The sequence below is a fragment of the Ovis aries genome, chromosome 2, assembly GCF_016772045.2.
Source record: "Ovis aries strain OAR_USU_Benz2616 breed Rambouillet chromosome 2, ARS-UI_Ramb_v3.0, whole genome shotgun sequence".
In the NCBI taxonomy this organism is placed as follows: domain Eukaryota; kingdom Metazoa; phylum Chordata; class Mammalia; order Artiodactyla; family Bovidae; genus Ovis; species Ovis aries.
In genome coordinates this window covers 52,321,787-52,349,400 of record NC_056055.1, presented here as the reverse complement: position 1 = coordinate 52,349,400, position 27,614 = coordinate 52,321,787, and the positions used below count along the sequence as shown (strand labels likewise).

Genomic DNA, 27,614 nt, shown 5'->3' with positions numbered 1-27,614 from the left:
GAATTCCTAGCACTTTGCTCATATTCCTGTTGTCAGATCCTTCATTTAGACCTTGCTGGCCAGTACAGTAGCTACAGTGGCTATTTAAATCAGTCAGAATTAAAAACACATTCTAGCCCTAGCTCCTTTTCACATGCGCTGTGGCCACATGTAGTTAGGATGCATTTGGATTGCACAGGGCAGACTATGGAACATTTACATCATCACAGAACATTCTGGACCACACTGATCCATATAACAGGTGCCTGTAGGAGGCTGTGCTCCATTTCAGGCATCAGCACGTTCACTACTGCTCTCAGAACCTGTCACATTACAGGTGATGGATCGAGTGACTAATAAAACCATATTTCAGAAATCTACTAGAGTTACCTGATACTAGTTCCAGGATGCAGGCTGATGTAAACAACTGTAGTGCCACACTCAGGAGGTGGGTGGGCAGGGTTAGGTCTTGCCATTGCCAAGAAGGAAAGTCCATCGTCTCTTGTGTGGTAATTATGTCTGGTAGGGACAGGAGTGTTTACTTTTTTGCCTCTCTTCCCCTCGCCAAGCTACTTAGTTGGGCATTCCTTGATCTGGGCTGCATTGCTGGTCTTATTGCTCTTCTGCCCCTTTAGCCACCTGAGATTGCAATCAAGCAATTGCTTGCTGCTGTTCACCAACCATTTGTTGCTTTTAGGCCTTGCTAATGTCATTGAAAAGATCACATTGAAAAGTTGGGTTTAAGAACTAGCTCAAAGGCCACTTACGTGATGCCTTTCCTTTCCCCTGAGTTCCCATGACCCTCTACATGGGACAGCTTACCTTTTGATAATGTCTTGATGGTGTCATCTGGCCTGGTTTTGCGTCTCACATAGGATGGGTGTCTTGAAGGTAGATGTGGCAGTTATGTCAGTAAAGTCTGACTTTCTCCAAATTAAGGTGACTGCATCATATGACAGAAGTAATGCTATATGTTTCCAAGGCTAGGTTGTAAAGGGTGACATAGTTTACGGCTGGTTTATTGAAACAAACAAGCTGGTAGTCCTTGAGCCACCATGTAAAAATCTCTACCACCCTGAGGCCACCATGCTATGAGGAAGCCCAAACCAGCCTACGTGGAGAGACCCTGAAACTACAAGCAAAGAGAGATGCATGGCCAGCCCTGTTCCAGCCCCAGCCACTGCCTAACTGCAAGCACATGAGATGCCCCGAGTCAGAACTGCCAGGTAGAGCCTTTCCAAAATTCCTGACCCACAGAAACCATGAGAGAAAATGATTACTGTTTAAGCCTCTTAAGTTTTGAGGTGGTTTGTTACACAGCAATGGTAACTTTGAATTGTCTCTAATGCCTACAGTACCCACGTGGGGCTTCATAAAAAGGAAGGAGTTGGTCCAAGAACTCAGTGGTGCTCAGCATTTAGTTCCTGCACTTAAGCAAGAAAAAAAAATACCCACATCGGAAAGGAAGAAATAAAACTGTCACTATTTGCAGATGACATGACTAAACTCTTAAAAACTGTTACCAATAACAACTAATAAATGAATTAAGTTGTAGGGTATAAAAACAATTACAGAAATTTGTTGCATTTCTGTATACTAATAACAGATTGTCAGGAAGAGAAATTAAAACAGTCCCACTTACAACTGCATCAAAAAATAAAATACCTAGAAATAAATATAACCAACACTAAAAACTATTAGACACCAATGAAAGAAATTTAAACAGACTTCATGCTCATGGACTGGAAGAATTAATACTGTTAAGATGTCTGTACTATCCAAAGCAATCTAAGGTTTAATGTAGCCTATCAAAATTCCAATGGCATTTTGTTCACAAAAATAAAACAGTCCTGAAATTTGTATGGAAATACAAATGACCTGAATAGCCAAAGCAATCTTGAGAAAGAACAAAGCTGATAGCATTACTCTCCCTGATTTCAAATCATATTACAAAGCTGTAGTAATCAAAATAATAATTGGCATAAAAAAGACACATGGATCAACGAAACAAAACAAAGAGTCCAGAAATAAACTCACATGTATATGGTCAGTTAGTAGGACTACATCAAACAAAAAAGCTTCTGCAGAGCAAAATGAAAACTATCAACAAGACAACTTACTGAAAGGGTGAAAATATTTACAAATCATACATACAATAAGGGGTTCATATCCAAAATATATGAAGAACTCATACACTCAATAGCATAGAAACAATTTACAAATGAGCAGAGGATTTGAACAGACATTTATCCAAAGAAGAGATACAGCTGGCCAATGGGTAAAGGAAAAAGGTGCTCAGTATCATTAATCATGAAAATGAAAACCACAATGAGATACCACCTCACATTTCTTAGGATGGCTGTTGTCAAAAGACAAGAAATTACAAGTGTTGGTGAGAAGGAGGAGAAAGGGAACCCTTGCGCCCTGTTGGTGAGAATGTGAACTGGTGCAGCCACTATGGAAAACAGTATGGCGGGTCCTCAAAAAACTTAAATGGAACTCCCATATGATCCAGCAATTCCAATTCTGGGTATTTAAAGAAAACAGAAGCCCTTAACTCCAAGAAGTATATGCAGCCTTACTTACACAGTCAAGATAACGGAAACAACCTTAAGTGTCTATCGACAGATTAGTGGATAAAATCTGGTGTAAATATAGATGACAGAATAGTATTCAGCCATTAAAAAAAAATGAAATCCTCCCATTTGTGAAACATGGATAGACCTTGGGGGCATTATACTAAATAAGTAAGACATCAGACCAAGAAAGACAAATACCATATGATCTAAGTGCTACGTGGAATCTCAAAAAAACAAAACCCAGCTCACAGAGAACAGATTGGTGGTTGCCAGATGGGGTTAGGAGGTGGGGAATGGGTGTAGAGGGTTAAAAGGTACAAACTTCCAGTTATAAAATAAGTCACAGGGATGTCATATACAGCATGGTGACTATAGTTGATAACACCATAAGGCATATTTGAAAGTTGCTACTAAAATCAATCTTAAAAGTCCTTACCACGAGGAAAAAAACTTAACTATGGATTGTGATGATGTTAGCTTAACAGTGCGGTGATCATTTTGCAATATATATGTATTTTAAGTTATATAACAATGCTTTCTATTAACTTTTGGGGGGATTGTTAAGTCCATGTTAAATACCTTAAAGAAGTTATAAGACCTTCAAATAGTAAGCAGTATAACAAATCTCTTGGGGAGGGAAATGTTTTTAGCTAATGAGCTAATTAAGAACAAAACAAAATAGAAAAATGTCAGGATTTCCACAAGGAAATAATTTATTTTTTCTTTAGAATTTGGCTCAGAACAGTAACATAAAAATATTTACATTAAAATAAATTAAGATGTGATCATTTTAGCTAGTTGTAATAATTATGTTGGAATATATTAGCCTTTCCATGAATTTAATAAAAACTGAGATCTGGTTTTATAGATTCAGTACCATTCTTCCAAATACTTGGTATGAAACTTGATAGCAATGCAACTGTCTGGTATATACAGTAGTTGTAGATTTCACCAAGGAACAGCAGATGCCCCTTCACAGTACAGACTGGCCCCAGACGCTGATGGCCAAGCCAGCAAGCTTCCTTCCCAGGAATCAGCATGGAATGTTTCAGCCAGGACCTGGAGATTATTTCAGAGCTGACAGAGTTCTAGGAATCAGCCAGCCTATCTTTTCACATTAACCCACCAGGAAGGAAGGAATTCAAATACAATCTTGATTCCTTTACATGTGAACAAGTGAAATAATATGTTGTAGAAACCTTCAGGTTTTCCTAAAATAATAAATCTGAAAAACATATGCTAATTTATAGATTGTTTAAAAGTACCCATAAAAACCTGTCACTAGACGAAATACTATATTGGCAAAATTTCCACAGCATACAAGAATATTTTATTAAATTCACCACTGAGAGATAGTGTCAAGGATAAATCAGTTCATTTGCTACTGAGATATTCTTGTGAAAGCTTTCGGTAGCCTGGAGTAAATCAGAATGTATTTGCACTTTGGAAGATTTTGATATGACTAGAGGTTGTGTAGCTTAGCAGAAAAAGCACAGAGGGACCTGCCTCAAATCTGATCTTTAAGACTCATTAGCCATGTGGTTCTAGGCACACCACTTAAGACTTAGTTTGGGGCTCTATAAAATGGGAATTAAAACACCTACCTTACTGGTTGTGAGAATTTAGAATAATGTATATGAAGCACCAAGTTCAGAGCCTGGTACACAATAGGCACTTAATAAGTGGTGGCTATTAGTATTTCTTCCAGGTTGAAATTGATAGCAAGAACCTTGGCCTCTGCATCTTGACACCAATACAAACATGGAATCTCACTTAGCCAGAATCCAGATTCACAGATGTGGGCTCTAAGCAAAAGTGAAGTCGCTCAGTCATGTCTGACTCTTCACGACCCCATGGACCGTAGCCTCCCAGGCTTCTCCATCCATGGGATTCTCCAGGCAAGAATACTGAAGTGGGTTGCCATTTCCTTCTCCAGGAGATCTCCCCGACCTAGGGATTGAACCCAGGTCTCCTGCTTTGTAGGCAGACGCATTGTAGGCAGATGGTAAGTCTGAGCCACCAGGGCTCTAGGTATATAACACACAATAAACACTGCCTTTATCAGTACTCCAGTCATATTCAACACAATGTGAAAAGCTACTGGAGAGAGACGTGTCTGTTCTCAGTAGCAAAGATCCTTCTGGGATGGTTAATCTTTCAGAGACTGTAAGTCCTAGTGGCTTCTCAGCGGTCCTTAAGAAGATAAGGACAAGGTCACTAAGGCCACTGTAATTCAGACCTCTGATCTACAGTTGCTCAAGATTCTGAGAGAGTAATAGCAAATGACATCTTTCAGCAAGTAATGTGCAGCAGTGAGAGATACGCCTGATGTCTTGATTGTGGCCATGATTTCATATAGATGTCAAAACTTACCAAATTGTGCACTTAAAAAAATACCTCAATAAAACTGCTTTTTAAGAGTTTACTTAAGCCTTTCGTGGTGAGATTTCCTTCCATTCCCTGACTGGATCCCTTTCTGTGTTCTGAATTTAGGGTCAGAGGAGGAAGGATTAATAACTCAAAACTCCAGTATCAAGGTCCCACCCCGAGCAAGGCCTGCAGGTCTGAGTGGTACATCTAGTAAATGGAATCCTAAGGCGTCCTTGGCTACTGTTGTAGCTCCTTTTGGCACAGAAGAGTATGACAAGGTTTGAGCTTAAATAACCCCAGGAGGAGCAGCATCTACAAAATCAGGTTGGGAAAACTGACTTTGGAAGAGGAGACTAAAAGCAAAAACTTCTCTGCCGTAGTCACCTGCCAGATTGCCTAATAAGAAGTGCTCATCTAGAAGACAGCCTGATTCCACCAAGGAGCTCTCGAGTCTCTGTCCTCTTGCGTTCCTGGGAGGCCTAGTAGATCCTGCGAGTCGTGTAGTCCAGAACCATGCTGGCGGCGCCGAGCAGAGCAGGTTCCACCAAATCTGAAACCACCACGTCCACGTCCTGAACCGAGGACAAGGCTTGCTGGCGGATGACGTCTTTGACAGTGTGGATGTAGTGACTGGCTAGGACTCCAGAGAGGATCACAAGGGAAGGATTCATAGTGTGGAGGATGTTCACAACCCCAAGACCTAAAGCCGTTCCAGCTACAGGAAAACAAAAATTAAAATAAGTTCTTGGGAGAGAGCCCAATCCAAAGTCAAAGAGGAATGTGAAAAAGGGCACTAGCCAGGAATAGTTCACCTATACAGCCTCATGGGAAGTAGTGCTTTTAAAGCTCTTTATGGACTTTCCTGGTGATCTGATAGTTAAGAATCCGCCTGCCAGTGCAGGGGACACAAGTTCGATCCCTGATCTGGGAAAATTCCACACGCCACAGGGCAGCTAGGCCCCTGTGCCACAACTACTGAGACTGTGTTCTAGAGCCCGTAAGCCACAACTGCTAAGCCCATGCACTGCCACTGCTGAAGCCCGTGTGCCGTAGAGCCTGCACTTCAAGAGAAGCCACTGCAGTGAAAAGCCTCACTGCAACTAGAGAGAGCCTGAGCAGCACCGAGGACCCGACACAGACACAAAAGGGAGCGGGAGACAGTGCTACACATGACCCAATCAGAAGATGGGCACAAGACCTAGACAGACATTTCTCCAAAGACGACATACAGATGGACAGTGAGCACACGAGAAAATGCTCAGCATCACTACAGAATGCAAATCAAAACTACAGTGAGGTGTCACCTCACACCAGTCAGAATGGCCATCATCAAAAAGTCTACAAACAATAAATGCTGGAGAGGGTGTGGAGAAAAGGAAATCTTCTTGCACTGTTGGTGGGAATATAGATTGATACAACCACTACAGAGAACAGTAAGGAAGGTCTTTAAAAAATTAAATATGGAGAACAGTGGAAGTTCCTTAAAAACTAAAAATAAAACTACCACATGACCCAGCAGTCCCACTATTGGGCATATACCCTGAGAAAACCATAATCGGAAAGACACATGTACCCCAGTGTTCCCCGCAGCACTATTTACAACAGCCAGGACGTGGAAGCAACCTAGATGTCCATCAGCAGATGAATGGGTAGAGAAATTGTGGCACATAAATATAATGGAATATTACTCAGCCATAAAAAGGAACTAAATTGAGTCAGTTGTAGTGATGTGAATGAACCTAGAGTCTGTCATACAGAGTGAGGTCAGAAAGAGAAAAATATCATACATTAACATATACATATGGAATCTAGAAAAATGGTACTGATGGACCTATGTGCAGGGCAAGAATATAAGTGCAGACAGAGAACGGATCTGTGGAAACACGGGGTTGGGGAGGGGAGAAGGTGGAACACATTGACACGTTTGCACTGCCATGTGTAAGACAGACAGCTGGTGGGAAGCCCAGCTTGGTGCCCTGTGATGACCTAGAGCAGAAGGATGGGGGAAGTGGGATATATATATTTATATACTTAGAGCTGATTTACACTGTTGTACAGCAGGAAATAATGCAACACTGTAAAGCATTTATACTCCAATTAAAAAATAAAAAGGCAGTGCTACCAAATACCTTGAATGCAATTCCCTGTTGCCTCAGTAAGCACAAAAATTACCTCTGGACAAACATGACGGAGCACTGGTCCTGAGGCCAGCTGGGCACCTGCGGGAGCTCCGGGCTGCCCCCAGGCAGAGCTGCCCAGAGCTGTGTGCTCACCTGTTCTCAAGATGCTCTGGGCCTTCGCGTTACCGAGTTTTGCAGCCTGGATGAGATGGAGTGCGCCCACAGCTTCATCTTTTGGCACTGACATCCCTTCCACCAAGAGCTGGTCTTCTGTTTGGGCAGAGGCGAGAAGGAGCAGCAGTCATTCACAAGCTGCGGCAGCCCCGTGGGAAGGCCACACTTAGAACTGTGTCTGTGGGCAGCAGGCCCCCAAGTGGGAAGATGATCATCTTTTTTCGCACTTTGCAGTCATCATAAATATCCATATACTACATCTGCCAAAGAGGCCTTTGCTGCCTGGCTATACATCATCCAAAACTTCTTTAACTAGAAAACCCTCCCTCGCTTCTCCATTCCGTATTAAACAGTCATGAAGTGTTTTTTCCTGCAAATTACCAGCACTCCTCTGCATTCATCTCCTTCCTTGTCTAGCTGAGATGCAAGGCTGCTGCCAGTGCCCCACAGCAGCAGGAAGGCCCAGCGCCTCCGGAGCTGACGGACCTAGGTTCAGCTGTCAGCTCCGCCCCCGCTGGCTGCACTACCCTGCCCACACGCGTCACCTCCACGCACTTCTCTTCTAAGACTAGGGTAACGATACCTACCCTAGCAGGATTCCAAGTGCTGGCCAGAGGAAATGCTAAATGAATGTAGTATTCCTGTTATCTACAGTCCCTGTCCTCTGCCCTGACACTGCCGAATCACCAACCTAGATCACTCTCCCTCCTCATCGGCTGTTACTCCATCTCTGATGGGAGAAAATCCCAACCGAGAAGACGGTTACCTAGACAAAAGCTGGGGGCTTCCTATCTTCAGGGGCCCTCACAGCTGCCCTGCCCACTCTGCCAGTCCCCTTCAGGGCCCTTCTCAGCCTTCATCTCCTCAGACTGTCTCTCCCTGCCCCCACTGTCAATATCTCTGGCCTCTTAGGAAGACACCTCCAGGCAGGAACTCCCTTTACTCTTCTGCCCCTGCCTATGAACAGGGCTGTTTTCCCGCACCCCCTACCTGGGCTTTGCAGCTCCCTCCTTCCTGCCTCCCCAGGGCCTGTACGGGCTCCTCCCCGATCCTCTCCTGTGTTCTCACACCCCCAACCTGGGCTTTGTAGCTCACTCCTCCCTGCTGCCCCAGGGCCTTGTATGGGCCCCTCTCCGATCCTCTCCTGGGTTCTCAACCCCCACTTCTGCTCCCACATCTCCTTGCACCCTCGCTGTCTCCTCTCCGCCCGTGCGGGCACCCAGATGCCTCGCCCTCAAGGCATTCTTCCCTCCTAGTCAGGGTAGTTAGCTTTCTGCTCCCACTACCTGACCAAACTTCTTTCTTTAAGATGAGCATTTATCCCCATGGGGGCAAAAACTGATCCTTAGTGGCAAAAAAATTTTATACAGAGAATACTTAAATAACCAATGTTTCTGTGGTATTCAAGTTTCATGGGGTGGTATGACTAGGAAAAAGTGTCTAAGCATTTAGACTTCTTAGTGGGGTTGATGATAAAAATGAGGTGGAAAATCAACAGTTTTCATGGCTTCAATTGGGGTCCTTCCTCAGGGTCAAACCAATGAACTTGCTGGTTGCCTTCTGCTCAGCACTTGACACTACCCTCCACTCTCTCCCTGAACCACTCCCTTTTTGGTTCCTGTGGCTTTACCCTTTCCTGGTTTTCCTCCCTGCCTACCAGTACTGATGTTTCACAGGATTCCACCCTCAGTTCATCTCACTCCAAGTCTCATTCACAGGCTTAATAACTACCTCAATGCCAAGGATTCCAAGTCCAGCCCCATCACCTCTCCTGAGCATCAGATCCCTGTGGCCAGCTGCCTTCTGTCCATTGCTCCTGCACATCCCACTGGTTCCCAACCATCATCTTCTGCCAGACTCTATTCCTTCTCTTAGATTCCCAACCACAGTTACCCAACCAGAGAACTGCAAGTCATACAGAACACTGTCCCCCTTAAAGCCATCCTCCACTCAACTATCGTCGTCTTCCTAGAAAACAAGTTCTGTGAACAACCTAAAATTCAGATCTGTCTTTTCCCTAAAGTTTTTTAGTGGCTTCTCCATTAGCTGCTGGTCCTGGCAAACCTCTGGCTACACTATACCCTGCCTTGCCCTTATGCAACAACACCTCTGTTTCCTATGCTTGGAAGTGCTGCCTGGCTCATCTGAACTTGCCTCAGTAATTCTATTTACCCTCTGCCTTTCCACTAGACAGCCCAATGCTCCCTTCCCTGTATGGAGAGGGCAGGGAGGGGACACTGGTGTCCTTCCTATATGCATGTATGTTCCTTGGCCATCATTCTCGTTGCACTTGACACACCATATTATAATGATATTAAATGATTCCCTCTTACATTAGACTGGAAACCATCCTGATATTTATAACATGTCCAGAAACAGCTGTAATTCAAAAGACCACTCAGACTTGAAAAATTGTATGTTTATCCCTTTACTTCTCCATTAAATCTGTATTAAGATACCCAACCTGTGCTAGGGGTTGAGAAGACAAAAATGAAAGAAATCTCCCCTGCTCTCCTGGAGCTCAAGACCCTAGTCCCTGTCCACTGCTGGAGAGGAAGAGTGTTAATAGGGGTCAGGACCAGAAAGGCTTTGAGCTTCAGTATGCGGAGTCCTGATTTTCCTCTAGAGAGTGAAAAGCTTGAAAGTTCTGGCTTCCAGGATTCAGCTCTTTTTGGAATATTTACTTTGAAAATATCTACCCCTTGGCTATTTATCCCTCAGATGAAAGAAACCCACCATCATGTAGCTTTTTTGCTTCCCTCTGCAAGGCCATTCCAGAGGCATATGCTTCAATACACCCGTGGCTTCCACAGGAACAGTCAGGCCCATCCAGGGACACCACAATGTGGCCAAGCTCTGCAGCACAGAAGGAGCTGCCGTGGATCAGTTCATGCTGGTGGACGATCCCCCCGCCGATTCCTATAGTGAGAGACGACAATCACTGAAGTGGCTCTGCACCTGAAACAGAAACCTGAGCTACAGCGATGCCTCCTCTGTTAGCAGACTTTGGAATGTGAGGTCCTGTATGGTGCCTACTTCCTTAAATAGCTAAAACTTGACCAAGTACCAAAACTTCATCTGGACTCCTTTTGGATGGAAATATTTAGTGATCCTCTGATGCCCTGTGTTGCATCTGTTTGGAATCACTATGATTTCAGCTTGGTTCTCACCAAGGTCTTCTCTGGCACTCAAGTAAGAGCCAGCAGCCATGGGAGCACGTTGCCCAGAGGCAACCTTCAACAAGGAGAGACAGGAGCCAACAGATGTAGTGGGCAGCTCTGGGTGGATTCTACAGGCTTCCAAGGTAGCTTTGATAATGCATCTTCTAGTGGTTCTCCTGCTCTGCTCCACTCTTCCCACCGCCTCAGTCCTGTGTCTCAGAATCACCTCCAAAATAAAGTACCCACACCAAACTCCTTGCTTCAGGCTCTGCTTTGGGGGAAATCCGAGATAAGATAATCTTTTTAAAAGGTTTCATATACCACCTGCTTTTTTTTTTTTTTAACACCTGCTTTCTTAAACAGAGCAGTTCTCCTGGGTTTCCTTACCCTACTGCTCTCCACCCGGGTGCCCTTTCCCAATAACTCTTGCTTTGTCAGCACATGTGTCTCCTCGGACAATTCATTTCCGAGTGTTAGACAAGAGCCCAGTTTCGGGCCCTGGAAGGGGTCCCTCTTCCTGCAACAAATGGCAACTCTGGCGGGGACTCTTCTTCGCTGAGACTGACATCCTGACCACTCGGGGTACTCAGGGGCCAGCTTGCCTGCAAATGGACCAGACCCAGTGGCCCCAACTGGGACCCTTTTGTCCCTGGTCTCCTCCTGATGTGGACAACTGGCCAGAGTGCCCCGACTGGTAAGGAACGAGAGACTTTATTGACCTCTCTCTTTCCTCTCTTTAACCCTTCCTATCCTTCCCTGTTTTTCTAGTCCCCCAGTCCTGGACGCAGGAATCTGATCAAAGGGCCCTCAGCCTGAGCTGAGGGTTGGAAACTGATCACCTTCTCTTGGCAGAGAACTCGAATTCTGGTTCTGGTCTGGTCCGATTTCTGGTAGGGCTGAGTTCCAGTCCTCCCTTCTCTGGAGGCCCAGGGAAAAGTCCCATACTGCCTGGGCATCTGTAGGTGGCAGGAGATGTCTGTAAGGCCACCCCTTTTGCCCCCTCTCTCCGGCCTCCTCCCCCTTCTTTCAACCTGGCTTCCTTTCCTCCCTTGAAATCTTTGATGTTAGTACCTGGATCTGAAGTTCTGTGTCTCTATAGGAGGTTTTCTGAGAGACTGTATTCTTGTATTTAAGGGCTTCCCTGGTGGTGCAGAGGTTAAAGCATCTGCCTGCAATGTGGGAGACCTGGGTTCGACCCCTGGGTTGGGAAGATCCCCTGGAGAAGGAAATGGCAACCCACTCCAGTATTCTTGCCTGGAGAATCCCATGGACGGAGGAGCTTGGTAGGCTACAGTCCACGGGTCCCAAAGAGTCAGACACGACTGAGCGACTTCACTTTCACTTTCTTAAACAGAATATTAAATAGTTTTGGCTCTTCTTAATGCCACCTTGTCTAAAAATGTATGATTCAATAATTGTGAATATCAGTGAATTTTTTTTGTCATGGAGCTGAGGAATTAGAAAGGGCATTTGGCCTTAATAGGTGTTGCATTTTAGAGCTGCCCTCTCTTACTTTCTGTGGCACCTACTCCTCAATCCGCACTCCTCTAATTTGCAGGTTATTACTGGAGAAGGAAATGGCAACCCACTCCAGTATTCTTCCCTGGAGAATCCCATGGACAGAGAAGCCTGGCAGGCCATGGCCCCTAGGGTCGCAGAGTCGGACATGACTGAAGTGACTAAGCATGTACTCCTCTGAACTAGGAAATGACATCCAAGCTGTTAAACTGTGTCTGAGACTAAGTGCGTGATCCGTTTAGGGTGGGAGTCTGACGTGGAGGGAGTCTGACATGGAATTGAAGAGCACACAGGGTTTGAAGGGAGAAATGTGAGACCAAGTGTTGCCTCTAACACTGACTAGCTGAATCCATTTCCTCATTTAAAAAACGAATTGGAACATCAGCAGAAGTGACAAAGTAGGAACTCCAGAAGTCCACCCCTCCACTAAGGCACTGATAAACTAACAAAAAATGTCAGAATCAACTTTTTTTGGAACTCTGGAAACTAACCAAACATTTACAGCAAACAGGGGAATTGAGAGAAAACAGCTGAATCTTAGAGATTTCTGGCATTTTCTGGTCCCATCACCCCTACCCTTCACCTCCCAGCTTGGCGATGGCCATGAGTAACAGCCTACATTCCCAGTGCGGATGGCAATACTGGAGGGAGGAGAATGAACTATTCTCAAAACACTGTGGTGGTTTGTTTAGACCTGCTTGGTGGTTCCTGGAGGACTAGCTCAAAGGGCTGGTCTTTATCTCACCCTCCTCAGAACTCTCTAGCTCAAAGGGCTGAGAGGCTACCCAGGGGGCACTTGTCAAAGACATTTAAAGGCAAGATATACTTACTGGTTTCTGCTGCTTAAGGCAATGGATGATAGTTGTGACAAACAATATACTAGCCAAAGAGAGTGGGAAGAAAGGCTGGGGAACTAGCAATGAGAAGCTCTGCGGAATAAGGGCTTTGAAGAGCTCTGACAGTTCCTGGCAATTCAGAAGGTCACATTCACGCCCAGGGCCGGGCACATGCTCAGAAAAGACCTGGGTATTCTCAGCTCTCGCCTTCAGGCCTTACTGAAGCAGGAAGGGAAGGTGAAACTGCCTGAAGGTAAAGGCACGTGCCCAACACACACCAAGATCCGAAGCAGCCTTCTCTACTCTTACCTGTGCCTGTGATAAGTGTCACAAAGTTTTCAAGGCCTTTTCCCTGGCCAAATTTCCTTTCTGCCAGGGCGGCACAGTTGCCATCATTGTCTACCCACACGGGGAGATGCAAAGTGTCAGACAGGGGGCTTCTGAGGTCCACAGAGTTCCATTCTTGAATCAGTTTGGTTGAATGCAGCACAATTCCTTCCCGAGGATTTACACGGCCACCTGTGGAAATGCCTGAGCTCCACGACAAACACAAGGAAGATAATTCTGTTGAGCAATCTCAGAAGACTATGCTGGCTTTCTGGGCTTAGAACACAAACTATTCACCCAAGATCTCCTAAAACAAACATTACCAAGGACTGCAAGGTAATGTAAGGCTAAACCTGTGCCTCCCCACAGACTGACAGTTCCATCAATACTTTTCACAATGTTTGCTGAGGGCCCACAAACAGGACTGGAGCCATCTACACACACAACAGTGACCTGATGTTCCGTGTCATGCATCAGAACTTAGCAAACTTTGTATATGGGAATGAACATGCTTGGATATGTAATTCACAATCTCACCTACTCCCAAAATTCTGCAGTTCAGTTTTACAGCTTCTGCTGCGGCTTCTACACACATCTGTAGGATTAAATTAATCCTCTCTTCATACGTTTTAGGGTTGAACTGAGTATACTTCTTAACTATTTCACCCTGAAAGAGAAAAACCAGATCTGTCTCACTGGTCTTAGCTGAGGAGTATACAGTGAATCTCTGACCATTCTCATGATAAATCAGACATTGCTTTAGCACAGTACTGCAGACTCAGATGACTGCTTGGGAAGAGAGCCCCTGCTGGCTTGGGCCAGCCCTTGGTTACACCCAACTAGTTTCCAGGAAGCCAACCTGGCATATGGCCACTGAAGCAGTGACAACTCCACAGCCAACCAGATGGGCCCTCTCTTCTGGCTAATCCGCATCTTCACCGAAAGGTCATATTTTACTCTTTCAGGTTGATAAAATTCCCTTGTTTAAATACTGAAGCAACTAAATAAAAATGCCAAGTAAACTTTAATCATCTCCTATAACTGAAGCCAATAATGGTATTGAACCATGGTGTTTATTAAATTACAGTGCTTGGTGACATGTTTCAATACCAATCAGGCATAGTCCCTCCTAATTATTCTTGTTTTTAAATTTTTTTTTCTGTGCTCTTCCCACTTGTGTCTTCTAAGTAAATTTCAGAATAATGTTGTTAAACTTTAAAAAGCCTCACTGAAATGTTGACTGAAATTATGTTAAACTCAATTCAATTTGGAAACTCCTGGCATTTAAAAAATACTCAGCACTCCCATCCAGGAGATTTTTCAAGGCTTTCTATTTTATAGTTTTTAGATGTTCTTTATATAGGTCACATAGTTTTCTGGTGTAGATTTTTCTTAGAAGTTATGTTGTTCTAAATATGATCTCTTTTTCCATTCTTCTGTTACTAATGACTTAAAAAAATTTTTTTTTTTATTTTTGGCTGTGCTGGGTCTTCATGGCTGAGTGGGCTTTTTCCCTCGTTGTGGTGCAGGGGCTTCTCGTTGCAGGGGCTTCTCGCGGAACACAGGCTCTAGGGCGCTATAGGGCTTCGGTAGTTGCAGCTCCCGGGCTCTAGAGCACAGTCTAAATAGTTGTGGTGCACAGGCTTAGCTGCTCTGGCATGTGGGGTCTTCCCAAAGCAGGGATCAAACCCATGTCTCCTGCATTGGCAGGTGGATTCTTATCCACTGAGCAACCAGGGAGGCCAATTAATGGCTTTTTATCCATTTACAAGGGTTAAAACTGTCACTAATGATTGTCATTAAAAATAAACCTCATTGTGCTTCTTGACCTTCACTGTGCATCAGAATCACCTGGACAGTTTTGAACAAATATTGATGCCTGGTCCCTACCCCCAGAGACTGGCATCTATCTAGTCTGGTGTGGAAGCTAGGCATCCGTATAATTTTTTAAAGCTTCCATGTAACACTAATAATGTGCAATCAGGGTTGACAAATACTCACCTACAGAAAAACTCAAATCTTTATCTGCAATTTCATATAAGTAAAAGTTATTGACACTTACATATTTATCATAATATCTAACCATTTTACTCAATTGTGTTATTCTACAAGCTTGTTGGTTTATTCATATTATCTATAATTTTTTTTTTTTATCCTGTGCACAATCGCCATTTTTGCTGTTCATTCCTTGCTTTACTCCCTTCCTAACTCTGAGAATTATGTTAAATAATGTTCCAGAAAATATCCTTCTTTTCCATGTGATTTTAGTGAGACTATCTTTAGACCTGCCACTATTGAGGGTGTTGGTCATTGATATGGAATATATGTGAAGAACCCTGGAGAAGGCAATGGCAACCCACTCTAGTACTCTTGCCTGGAAAATCCCATGGATGGAGGAACCTGGTAGGCTACAGTCCATGGGGTTGCAAAGAGTCAGACACGACTGAGCGACTTCACATCATCATCACCATCATATGTTAAGAAAACATTTTTCTAGTAATATTTTAAAAATTAATTTATTTAGTTTTTGGCTGCTCTGGGTCTTTGATGCTGTGGCACTTGGGCTCAGCAGCTGTGCACAGGCTTAGCTGCTCGTAAGGCATGTGGAATTTTCCTCGAGCAGGGACTGAACCCATGTCCCCTGCATTGGCAGGCATATTCTTGGAAGGAATCACCAAGGAAGTTCCCTATTAATACTTTTATAGGGAATTCCCTGGCAGTTCAGTGATCAGGATTCCACACTCTTACTGCCAAGGTCCTGGGTTCAATTCCTAGTCAGGGAACTGAGATCCCACAAGCCACGCAGTGTGGCCCCCCCAAAAAAATTTTATAAAGGAGGCCCTTTGGTTTCACTAGATAAAATCATGTTTTGTTTTGCCTTTTTAAAAATTGATCTAAACGACTTTGTGTTTAAAGTCCTTTATATTTCTCATGGACTCCTGAAATGTCATACACCTATAATGTTTCAAAGATTTTTCTGGTAACTTTATTCTTCCTTGTCACATCATCAAAGATTATTTTATCACGGATGTCTTGGTGTTTTATAAAGGCTCTGTCAACGCTATGGTGCTGGTTTGCTTAAGAGACTGAACGTATGCTGAACTCAACTAAAATCATGATCCAGAGGAGAAGCAACTCCCCTCACCATCTGAAGATACCCTCCCCAGGGCAGTGAGAGTAATCAACATGCTCCGTGCTCCAAGCTGTTACTGAGTATAGAATTTCAGGTCTCCTGCATGGTAGATGCCCTCTCTGGTGTCTAATGGGTCTCCCATTGTCAGCTCAAGTCTACAAACTTGAATTCCTTGAGAATTTTACCTCTTTAAAATGTTAGTGATTAGTAAAATAGTAAGACAAGCATTGTAATGGACTGTAAGTCAATACTATTGGCAAATGATTACAAGCTCTTATGTATGTTTATAGTCCCACCTTCCAACCATATTTTAAGAAAATCAACTACTCATGTGGGATATAAAGTTATAACCTTAGGTGTTATTTTACCTTCATGCTGACTATTGCAACTCGGAGGTTCGTCCCGCCAAGATCAACAGCCAAGGCACTTAGAGTTTCAAGAATATGGTCAATATCTTGAGAGATGTTATCCTTCACAGGAGGAAAACAAAATTTCTTTTGTAGTGGCTCTTGAAGATCAATAGATTTGAGAAACTTCAAAATCCTTGGAACAGCATTTCCATCCCCATATATCTTTGAACTGCAATGTCCAAAAAGTCAACTAAATAAAATGTTTCTCTTGCACATATTAAATTATATGGAGGACATGGTATTATTGGAATCTGAAACTTCAGGTAATTCATAGTTTGGGATTTTTCCCTTTAAAATATAAAACAATACCTGGATCTCTTCAGCAACACTTAATTAAGTACCTTCATATTATCAATGGAATATCTAAAACTACTGTTGATTGAAATACAACTGTTTCCAGCCTGAGATATCATTAACAAAATGCCAATAAGATCAAAGGAAAATTACCTCTTTTAAGCCAATATATCATAGTTTTGGATAATAAAAATATTTTTTTGCTTTTTATCTTTACTTTTATGGGGAAAAAGTTATTTTCAGAAAAAAAGTTTCAAGTAAAGGAAAACATCTTTAATTTGAAACAGAAAGGAGAGTCTAAATTAAAATGCTGAAATGTACTGTTTTTAAAGAAAATCAGTTACATTATTTTCTAATACATAAATTCAGATAGGCTAAAGCAATATTTCCTGGTAGAAGTGCTACATTAATTAACTAAGACAAATAAATTATTCTCCACTGGAACCCTTGGTAGAGTCATAGCGGGTATTAACAAGCCCTATCTCACCAGCAGACAGGGACCCCTAAGAATGCAGAATGAGAATGCTGTTAGGATAAACAGCTTGAAAATAGTGCCCAAGGCAACTCCCCTTTTAAATCACTTTAAAAGTGTACACTCACCAAGGGTACTGTTTACCAAACTGAAGGTGCAATGCTTGCAATATTTTGTCTTGGGTATCAGCATCCCGGACGTGAAGGACATTCTCGCCTAGGTAAGTCCAGTGATGTCATGGTGATTCAGAAGTGGGAGAAACAAGAGAAGACAGAAATGAGCAGTGTGTCGTGCTCATTAGTCCTGAACCCAGAAGGCTTCAAACAAGTCATCTTCTATTAGAGAAATGAACTTTTCTACTTTATACCTTTGCAAGCACTCTCAGCAATATTTCCATATATCAAATACTTGAGGGGCATAGATTCCTTTATTCCCAAAGAGAATAAATAAAACTTTGGTTTCTTTATTGAAATAAATAAGGTAATTAATCCAGTATCCACTTGTCACTCATAAAGTCATCCAGCACATCCACTCTCCCCATCTGCCCTGACTTCCATCCACTCAGCCAGTTGCTGGATCTGGTCAGGCCAGGGTATCAGTCAGTTAGCCAGTCAGCTGTTGATGCAGTCACATTCTCTCTATACATTTTCCGACCAATTTGAGGGAGTAAATACAGTGACAATGACGTGTTTTTCAACAGACTTGGCTATGAGGAAGAGCAGAGCAGAAGGGTGGTGGCTGGGGAGAGGTGTGGGGTCAGAGAAGGGGTTGTTTTGTAGTTTTAACATAACAGAGGTGTAGGCATGTTTAAATGCTAAGGAAGCAACGTGGAAGAGAAAGGATGACTGATAGTCCTTGCGAAGGCAGGAGGGTGGGGCTTTAGAACACAGAAGGCTAAACAATGGACAGGCAGGGGTGACCCCATACCCTACACCCTCCAGTGTAAAGAAGGTAAGAAGGAAAGGATGGAGGGCATGTGTTTGTGTAAGTGTGGTGGCAGAAAGGACACACTGCTTTTGCTAGATGACCCTGGTGCCAAATCCAGTGTTCAACTCTCTATTCATGTCTTACTTGAACTCTCAGCATCATTCAACACCATCTCCTTGAAACTCTTTCTTTTCTGGGCCTTAATGAGATCACACTCCTGATTTTCTGGCAGTTCCTTTTCAGTCTTTCTTCCTGGCTCTTCCCTCCTCATCAGAAAGACTCCAGAGGTTGGTCTTGGCCTCCATTCTCTTCCCTATTGACATGTTCCTCCCTGGGTAATCTCACTTCATCCCTTGGTTTTAAATGTCAGTATCATTCCTGGCAGAGTGTGCCATTATCCTCAATATCCTTTGTACCAGTAGCAGAAGTTTTAGTCTGGCATCTGATCACCCAGCTAAAGATTATACATATTTTTCAGCTTCCCTTGGATGTGGCCATGTGACAACATTCTAAGCTGTAGGAAGAAATACTTGCAACTTCCAAGTTGTGCTTTTAGGAGGAAGGGAGTCTTCCCCTCTCCTCCTTCCCCAATGGCTAAAATGTGCCAGTGTATCAAGTGAGAGCAAGAGCTGGAGCAACCATCAAGAAGACAGAAAAAAAAAGAGAGAGATGGAAGTTAAGTCTCTGATGACTTACCAGTGAGAAACAAAGAAAATCTATTTGGAGCACTATATTCTTGTGTCTGTTATAGCAGCTGAACTGATATCCTAACTAACACCACCCATTTGCCAATCACTCTCAAATTTGTATCTTCAATTTCAGCTCTTCCTGGAACAATATAGGTGCTAACCTGCCATCTCCACTCCAATATCTCAAAGGCATTTCAGACTTAACATGGCCATCAGAGAACTCTTGGGCTTGCCTGGTGGTTTAGCTGGTAAAGAATCCATCTGTAATGCAGGAGACCCTGGTTCAATTCCTGGGTCGGGGAGTTTCCCTGGAGAAGGAATAGGCTACCCACTCCAGTATTCTTGAGCTTCCCTGGTGGCTTAGATAGTAAAGAATCTGCCTGCAGTGCGAGAGACCTGGGATGGGAAGATCCCTTAGAGGAGGGCATAGCAACCCACTCCAGTATTCTTGGAGAATCCCCACAGACAGAGGAGCCTGGAGGGCTACAGGCCATGGGGTTGCAAAGAGTCAGACACAACTAAGCGCAGCGCAGAGAACTCTTAATTCTACCCCCTCCCAAACTGTTCCTTCCTCAGGGTCCTCCGTATCAGGAGAGAGAACCCCCACGGCTCAAACCAAGAGTGTAAGGGTATTGTTGATTCCCTTCATTTTACTGGACCCAGGAAGATGAAAGGCTAGCATTCATATACTTAAAACATTCAATCACATTCTCAAACACAACTGTTAAAGACCATAATTAACTAAGAAACTTTTAGCTCTGCTCTTACAAAGACAATAAAAATACACGTAGGGCCCTAAAACTTTGGTAATATGTGTGCTATCTGCAGGTTTCAGGCTACAGTTGGTCATTAACCTCATTTACTCATTTATTCATAAACACATATGACAGCACTGATACATGCATACCTGTAACAATGCAAACAAATGTAGTAAGCCTAGTCAGTTGAAAGATAAAGGTAAATACCTGTTTCTCTTCCAATCTGACGTGTTCCTAAGTTGATCACAGGTGTTCCAAAAGCTCCAACTTCTCGTACCCCACAGCTGCTGTTCCCAATCATACAACCAGCGTGGGCAACCAGCTGTATAAACTGGTCAAATGGGACATGTTTAACTGCACGAAAATTGGGATGATGCTCAATGCCCTTCTTCCGCATCACTCGAACCATCTCTTTGCTCCCTATGGAAAGAACCAACTGTTAAATGGTTTACAAGATAAAGGAAAATTTTTCACAAGAAATAACTAATGGCTATTCTACTGTGGTCAGTGGGATCACTAGTTTCCAAGAGACACTCAACTTCTAAGGTTTGTATCTCTTGGCTGCTGCATTTTCTCTGGAGGGAAGAGACTAAACATGAAAACAGAGTGGAGATTTAGAAGTATTTCTTTCCTATTAAGTTTCTACTAGACTTGACAATAATATCACAAACTCTTCAATCGACTGAAAAATTGGTCATGACCCTTTGAAAACAGAATACTTTCAGAATAGAATGGCCTTCAATGATAAGATGAGCAGGACAGGAATGTCAGTCAAAAGAAGACATGATAGAAACAAAAAACTGGAAAGGTAGGTGGCATATTTTCAAGTTCAATTACCTGCATCAATATTTGGAAACAGAACTAGGGTCCGCTTGTTAAATGAGATAAGTGCATCCAATGTTAATTCAAACATTTTTATGGAATGCTTAATGTCAGTGGTCACAGGGTGCTGAAGTGCAACAATGTAATCTTTAGGTTTTACATCATCACCTGTTTAAAGAAAATCAAATTACATGGCTTCATTAATTAAGAATCTTACAGGAGGAAGAAGCAAATTCTGAACAGCAGGACCCCCAGGTCTATGCTTTTAAAAATTCTAAGGAAAAACCAGCTTGTCACAATCTAAGCAGGGCATCCAAATTAGGATCTAACAATAAGAACTTTTAGCAACAAGTCCAAGGATTCTTCAGCACTTAACATTTTACAAAGGTGCTTGCTACCACAAACAAAATATAAAACTTTAAATAGCAGACACTACACTTCATTGTTTTAAAATCCAAAATATTTTAAAGTGTTAGAAAAATGCACCTCTTCCCAGTTTCTAACTGGTGTTTCTAATGACTTATCGTCAATGAGTAATAATGTGTTGCAAATCAGAGGGTTCAGAGACTGACTGAGCATTAAATAAATTTCATGTAATACACAGGAGCTTCCCCACTCTCACTCACCAGATTCAATAGAATGCCAGTGTTTCTAACTCTGTTCAAAAGAAAGGCTTCACTCATCCTCAGGGATCTCAAGGACAGTTCCTCAGCAAAAATGTAAAGTGTAAAAATTTGGATGAAGAGTGCTATGTCAAATAATACAAACCATTTTGCAACAGTACCTATATTATCCCATAGAACTGGAAATTAGTTCTACTTGCTAATTTTAAAAAATTATTTATTTTTGGCTGCGCTGGGCAGCAACTGCTATTGTTTCAGCAGGCTTTCTCTTGTTGCAGCGAGCGGGGGCTACTCTTCATTGTGGTGCTCAGGCTTCTCCTGTTGCGGAGCACAGGCTCTAGGGCACTCGGGTTTCAATCATTGCAGCTCCTGGGCTCTACAGCACAGGCTCAGTAGCTGTGGTGCAGAGGCTAGGCTGCTCCGTGGCACGTGGGCTCTTCCCAGACCTGGGATCAAACCTGTTTCTCCTGCATTGGCAGGCCGGTTCTTTACCATTAAGCCACCAGGGAAGCTCCTACTCACTAAGTTTTAATGAAAGAATATATATCTTTGTGATATTAATTTCAATGACCAACTTTATCATGAACTATGTGTATCATTAATCCAAATTCAACCAGTAGCAGTTATTGTTTATGATGTAATAGTAACAGAGAGTTGTTCCTAAGAATCTACAGTATTATTCAAAAGACTACAGGCTCCAAAATTTTATTTAAAAAAATTATTGGACCCATCATGTTCTAAACTGGGGGTGGCGTGGGGATATCATTACATTTTGGTACAAAGCAGAAAAAAGGTCTAAAGGCCTAAAAGACTATCAAAAACATAAAGATGCCATCAACACAAACTCAGGCAATATATTAGATCTAGATCAGGGCCATTAGAAAGAAACTAGTTCAAAGAGAATTAAAAACTTGGGGAGAAGCAAACCAACAAAAGCGGTGTCTGCTGTAACAGATCTGGAAACATTAGGTATATGCTGCAATCTGGCCACAGGTACAAGTTAGTCCCACTATGGTGTGTGACTGCTACAATGTGAATTAGCTCATCTGTGACTGGCAAACAGAGGAATGATGTCAACCTTTAATGCAGTAGTCGAGTTATTCGTTCATGATTCCCCAAGGCTGATGGCTAAAAACCTTAAAGGAAACGTAGACAACAAGCTGTGGTGAAATAGTGTGATTGTCACAAGGGCCCCGCACCCCATGGTCTTTCTTGGAGTTCACTCTGCCCATTTACTCTGTCTTGAGAACACTTACTGGGCAAGTCTCTTTGGTCTTTGTGCCTTTCTTTTTTGGTGGCAACTGTTCTTTGAGAGTGGGGATGAACGGAGCTTTTGTGGTCCCACGCAGAGGATCATTCTACACAACTTACTGCTAAGGGGCAAGTGGAAGGTGAAGAGGAAGAAAAATTCCAGCAGTTTACCCCATGAGAGCTTTCCACACCTCATTTATCTTCTACTTTAAGTGCGACTGAGAAATATTTGTAGAATACAGAAAATAACCCTATAATGCAGAATGCAGCAGGACTGTACTTTGTAACTTAAGGCTCTATATGGAGCCATTTAAGCAGTTTCTTCATTAAAAAAGGAAAACAGAAGAGCAAAAACTAGACATCTTTAAAAAAAAAATGAAAAAACACAGGTCAATGAGCTGGAGCTACCCATCCCTAGCAACAACATATTCTGTGCAAATCCCACACTGGTTCCTCAATGTGATGTAGGACTTTGACATTATCTGCCTTTGTCTCCAGAACTCAGCAGCTTCAGTCCTTCCACACATTTAAAGCATTTATTTAAAGCCTTTCTATTATGGTACCATTATTTGGTTTTGTGTCAAAAGTTCTATATTTACTATGGTATTTTTTTCATTATTAGAAATGTTAACATGTCTTTTCAACTTTGCTAACATTTTTATTAGGGCTGTTATTTATTACTATTCTGGTTACTAAGCTGCATGTTTGAGTGGCTTACCCAATGCTATTTTTCCTATAAGGAGAAGGATAACATCAGAAATTGTAGGTCGAGAAGCAGGTAAAAGCTTTGGAGAAAATGTCTTCTTTTCCCTCACTGGCTTTAAAAAACAAAATCCAGTTTTTGCTATTTTGTCATTCTTCTTTTCAGAGAAACTGCTTCAGTTCAGTCGCTCAGTCGTGTCCGACTCTTTGCGACCCCATGAACCGCAGCACGCCAGGCTTCCCTGTCCATCACCAACTCCCAGAGTCTACCCAAACTCATGTCCATTGAGTTTGGGTAGTTTGTCCATTGGATAGTGATGCTATCTAACCATCTCATCCTCTGTCATCCCCTTCTCCTCCTGCCCCCAATCGCTCCCAGCATCAGGGTCTTTTCAAAACAGTTAGCTTTTCGTATCAGATGGCCAAAATATTGGAGTTTCAGCTTCAACATCAGTTCTTCCAATGAACACTCAGGACTGATCTCCTTTAGGATGGACTGGTTGGAGCTCCTTACAGTCCAAGGGACTCTCAAGAGTCTTCTCCAACACCACACTTCAAAAGCATCAATTCTTCGGCGCTCAGCTCTCTTTATAGTCCAACTCTCACATCCATACTGGAAAAACCACAGCCTTGACTAGACAGACCTTTGTTGACAAAGTAATGTCTCTTCTTTTTAATATGCTGTCTAGGTTGGTCATAACTTTCCTTCCAAGGAGTAAGCATCTTTTAATTTCATGGCTGCAATCACCATCTGCAGTGATTTTGGAGCCCCAAAAAATAAACTGATACTGGTTCCCCATCTATTTGCCAGGAAGTGATGGGACCAGATGCCATGATCTCAGTTTTCTGAATGTTGAGCTTTAAGCCAACTTTTTCACTCTCCACTTTCACTTTCATCAAGAGGCTCCTTAGTTCTTCTTCACTTTCTGCCATAAAGGTGGTGTTATCTGCATATCTGAGGTTATTGACATTTCTCCCAGCAATCTTGATTCTAGCTTGTGCTTCATCCAGCCCAGCATTTCTCATGATGTACTCTGCATATAAGTTAAAAAAGCAGGCTGATAATATACAGCCTTGATATACTCCTTTTCCTATTTGGAACCAGTCTGTTGTTCCATGTCCAGTTCTAACTGTTGCTTCCAGACCTGCATACAGGTTTCTCAGGAGGCAGGTCAGGTGGTCTGATATTCCTGTCTGTCAGAATTTTCCAGTTTCCTGTGATCCACACAGTCAACAGCTTTGGCATAGTCAATAAAGCAGAAATAGATGTTTTTCTGGAACTCTCTTACTTTTTTGATGATCCAGAGGATGCTGGCAATTTGATCTCTGGTTCCTCTGCCTTTTCTAAATCCAGCTTGAATATCTGGAAGTTCATGGTTCACGTATTGCTAAAGCCTGGCTTGGAGAATTTTGAGTATTACTTTACTAGCGTGTGAGATGAGTGCAATTGTGTGGTAGTTTGAGCATTCTTTGGCATTGCGTTTCTTTGGGATTGGAATGAAAACGGACATTTTCCAGTCCTGTGGCCACTGCTGAGTTTTCCAAATTTGCTGAGATATTGAGTGCAGCACTTTCACAGCATCATCTTTTAGGATTTGAAATAGCTCAGCTGGAATTCCGTCACCTCTATTAGCTTTGTTCGCAGTGATGCTTCCTAAGGCCCACTTGACTTCACATTCCAGGATGTCTGGCTCTAGGTGAGTGATCACACCCTTGTGATTATCTGGGTCGTGAAGATCTTTTTCGTACAGTTCTTCTGTGTGTTCTTGCCACCTCTTCTTAGTATCTTCTGCTTCTGTAGGAGAAACTGCTTAAATGGTTCCAAATAGAACCTGAAGCCCTGCAATTACAAATTTGTTGTATTCTGCTTTATAAGGGTTATTTTCTTTCATCACAAGTTTTTCAGAAGACATACAGAGCTAACAGTATAACCAGAACAGAGTGCAAGAATGCTTGCTTAGAAGCATGCAGAAAGGGGAGACTGAGAGACAGAAGTCTGTTACATCAGCATTATCTCAACAGGTTCCCTGACAACTATGAATCTGTCCAGAGATAAGAAATACACAGAATGGGCTAAACTATAGAGTAAAAAAAAATCCAATTTCTTTCCTGTTCTAATGTGATCTGGATTTAAAATCTTAAATTATACAACCACTAGATCAATTTACTATTTATTAACTTCATTATTCAACTGATCTACCTTTTCACAGAAAGTCCTAAATACCTAAACAGATAATTAGTTCTGATTTATCCTCAAGATAGTACACTCATTATAAATTAACCAACTGACATTGTTTGCAAACCTTTTTTCTTTGCCTCTGATTAGCAAAAAGTGACTTCCAGGAATCTAGATCATTGATCTGAAGATAAATAAACAACCTTCCTTAAGGCTTATTTACAGGGCTAACAAACTCTAATCGTAGAACTATGACTTCTGCTTTTTAACAATAATCATAATCCCTTATAAGTACTTATGGCTTACTGCTTTCAACATTATCTCATCTGAATATTTCAACAGGCCCATAAGGCATTAAAACTAATTGTTTTCATTGTGCTAAAAAAACAAAGGAAAAAATATACCCATAATTCTACTAACCAGAAGTAAATATTATAAATGGTGTACATACTTACCAACTTTTCTATTATGCTGTTGTTTTTTTATAAAAACAGCATCACATTATACAATTTGTAGCTTCCTTTTTTTCCCTTTTTGATATGTCAGGATCTGTCCCTGTCACTAAGTATTCACCTGCAACATTGTATTTAACAGATGAAAAGCATTCTGTTATATAAAAATAGCAGAGATTTTAAAAATTCAGTCCATTAAGCCCATCTTTTAGAAAAGATGAGTCTCAGAGAGGTGAAGTCATACTACAGGGCAAGATTCATGAACTAAAATTTAGCCTTCTGACTGCTAATGGTACCTTCTCTATACAACAGTTACCAAAAGGACTGAGACATAACCATACTTTGGCACAAAAGCAACCATTAGACTGAATAAAGTCTGGCACACACCTAACCACATCCGAATGATGCTCATGTAGTCCTTGTTCTTAGCAGAGAGCAGCTTGTCGTAGGAAGGGCAGCCTGCCAGCAGGATGCGGTCATGGTCCTCACACATGGATATCAGGTGTTGCTCTGCACTTCGGGTGCAGCACACGTGATAATGAGCCAGTTTCGTTATGGCGTGTCTGATAGAGTCATCAATGGTCCCACTGACTTCCCCCCCTTCAATGTGAAGGATTCGGATGTTCATCAAGGCAGCAGATGTAGCCAGAGCCAGGGCATCAAACCTGTCTCCATGAACAATCATGATATCAGGCTTCAGGCGATTAAGGACATCTGGTAGCTTCACAAGGGCCAGGCCTACTGACTCCACCATGGCTGCCTCATCTTCCCCTCTGACAATCGTGTGTAACCTGGTGTTAATGTCAAAGTCATCTTGTTCAATCATGCGATACGTGTTTCTAAAGCAGGGAGAAATTAAAATGTGAGAGCATGTTCTTAAATATAGGGCTATAAAAACATCAACATTAACTCTGAAGGGAGAAACATTTCACAAAATTTCCTTGTTAAACTGAAGTATAACTTACACACAAAAATTAAAAGCATAGGCCATAAATATACAGATCACTTGATTACTTTTTCTACACAAACACCCCAGTAGTCACCACCTAGATCAACACCTCCCACACTTTGCAGGTCTCACCCATGCCCAGCTTCAGTGAGCACCCGGAGGGAGAACTTTGGAGGGAGAATGTTTTTATTAGGAAAAAAGAGACTAAATTTTACAGTGATCATGACTTTTTCTTTCCTTTTAAAAATATTATATGCCAACAAAAGTCCATCTAGTCAAGGCTATGGTTCTTCCAGTGGTCATGTATGGATGTGAGCGTTGGACTATAAAGAAAGCTGAGTGCCGAAGAATTGATGCTTTTGAAGTGTGGTGTTGGAGAAGACTCTTTAGAGTCCCTTGGACTGCAAGGAGATCCAACCAGTCCATTCTGAAGGAGATCAGTCCTGAATATTCATTGGAAGGACTGATGCTAAAGCTGAAGCTCCAATACTTTGGCCACCTCATGCGAAGAACAGACTCATTGGAAAAGACCCTGATGCTGGGAAGGATTGGGGGCAGGAGGAGAAGGGGACAACAGAGGATGAGATGGTTGGATGGCATTACTGACTCAATGGACATGAGTAAATTCATGAGTCTACTCAAGAAACATTGAGTTTACTCATTTGAGCAAACTCCAGGAGTTGGCAATGGACAGGGAGGCCTGGCGTGCTGCAGTCCACCGTGTCGCAAAGAGTTGGACACGACTGACGGACTGAACTGAACTGAAAATTATATAAAAATTTTTTTAAAGAAATCATGCTACTTAATAGAAAAAATGTTACTTATAAATGCTCCTAAAAAAGTAGTATGGAACTGGGATACCTGATATGGTACTATATTATCAATTTCTGAA

The 27,614-nt window shown here is 42.4% G+C and overlaps 2 protein-coding genes across 4 annotated transcripts in view; one reads left to right on the top strand and one right to left on the bottom strand.

Annotated features, from left to right (window-relative positions):
• Positions 1 to 16,829, top strand: part of CLTA (clathrin light chain A) — a 34,870-nt gene extending 18,041 nt beyond the window's left edge. The window contains exon 5 of the mRNA XM_042243260.2: positions 5,052 to 16,829. Within this exon, the coding sequence (XP_042099194.1) occupies positions 5,052 to 5,139 (88 nt within the window). The 3' untranslated portion in view covers positions 5,140 to 16,829. The remainder of the gene's footprint in view (positions 1 to 5,051) is intronic.
• The window catches only part of GNE (glucosamine (UDP-N-acetyl)-2-epimerase/N-acetylmannosamine kinase), a 67,389-nt gene continuing 43,028 nt past the window's right edge, over positions 3,254 to 27,614 (bottom strand). For all 3 annotated transcript variants that reach the window (XM_015093147.4, XM_042243259.2, XM_004004259.6), the window contains 10 exons: positions 26,161 to 26,612; positions 20,585 to 20,737; positions 19,955 to 20,167; positions 17,502 to 17,589; positions 16,566 to 16,776; positions 13,602 to 13,731; positions 13,047 to 13,268; positions 9,959 to 10,141; positions 7,202 to 7,318; positions 3,254 to 5,643 (listed from right to left, as the gene is read on the bottom strand). In XM_015093147.4, the coding sequence (XP_014948633.1) occupies positions 5,408 to 5,643; positions 7,202 to 7,318; positions 9,959 to 10,141; positions 13,047 to 13,268; positions 13,602 to 13,731; positions 16,566 to 16,776; positions 17,502 to 17,589; positions 19,955 to 20,167; positions 20,585 to 20,737; positions 26,161 to 26,612 (2,005 nt within the window). In that variant the 3' untranslated portion in view covers positions 3,254 to 5,407. The remainder of the gene's footprint in view (positions 5,644 to 7,201; positions 7,319 to 9,958; positions 10,142 to 13,046; positions 13,269 to 13,601; positions 13,732 to 16,565; positions 16,777 to 17,501; positions 17,590 to 19,954; positions 20,168 to 20,584; positions 20,738 to 26,160; positions 26,613 to 27,614) is intronic.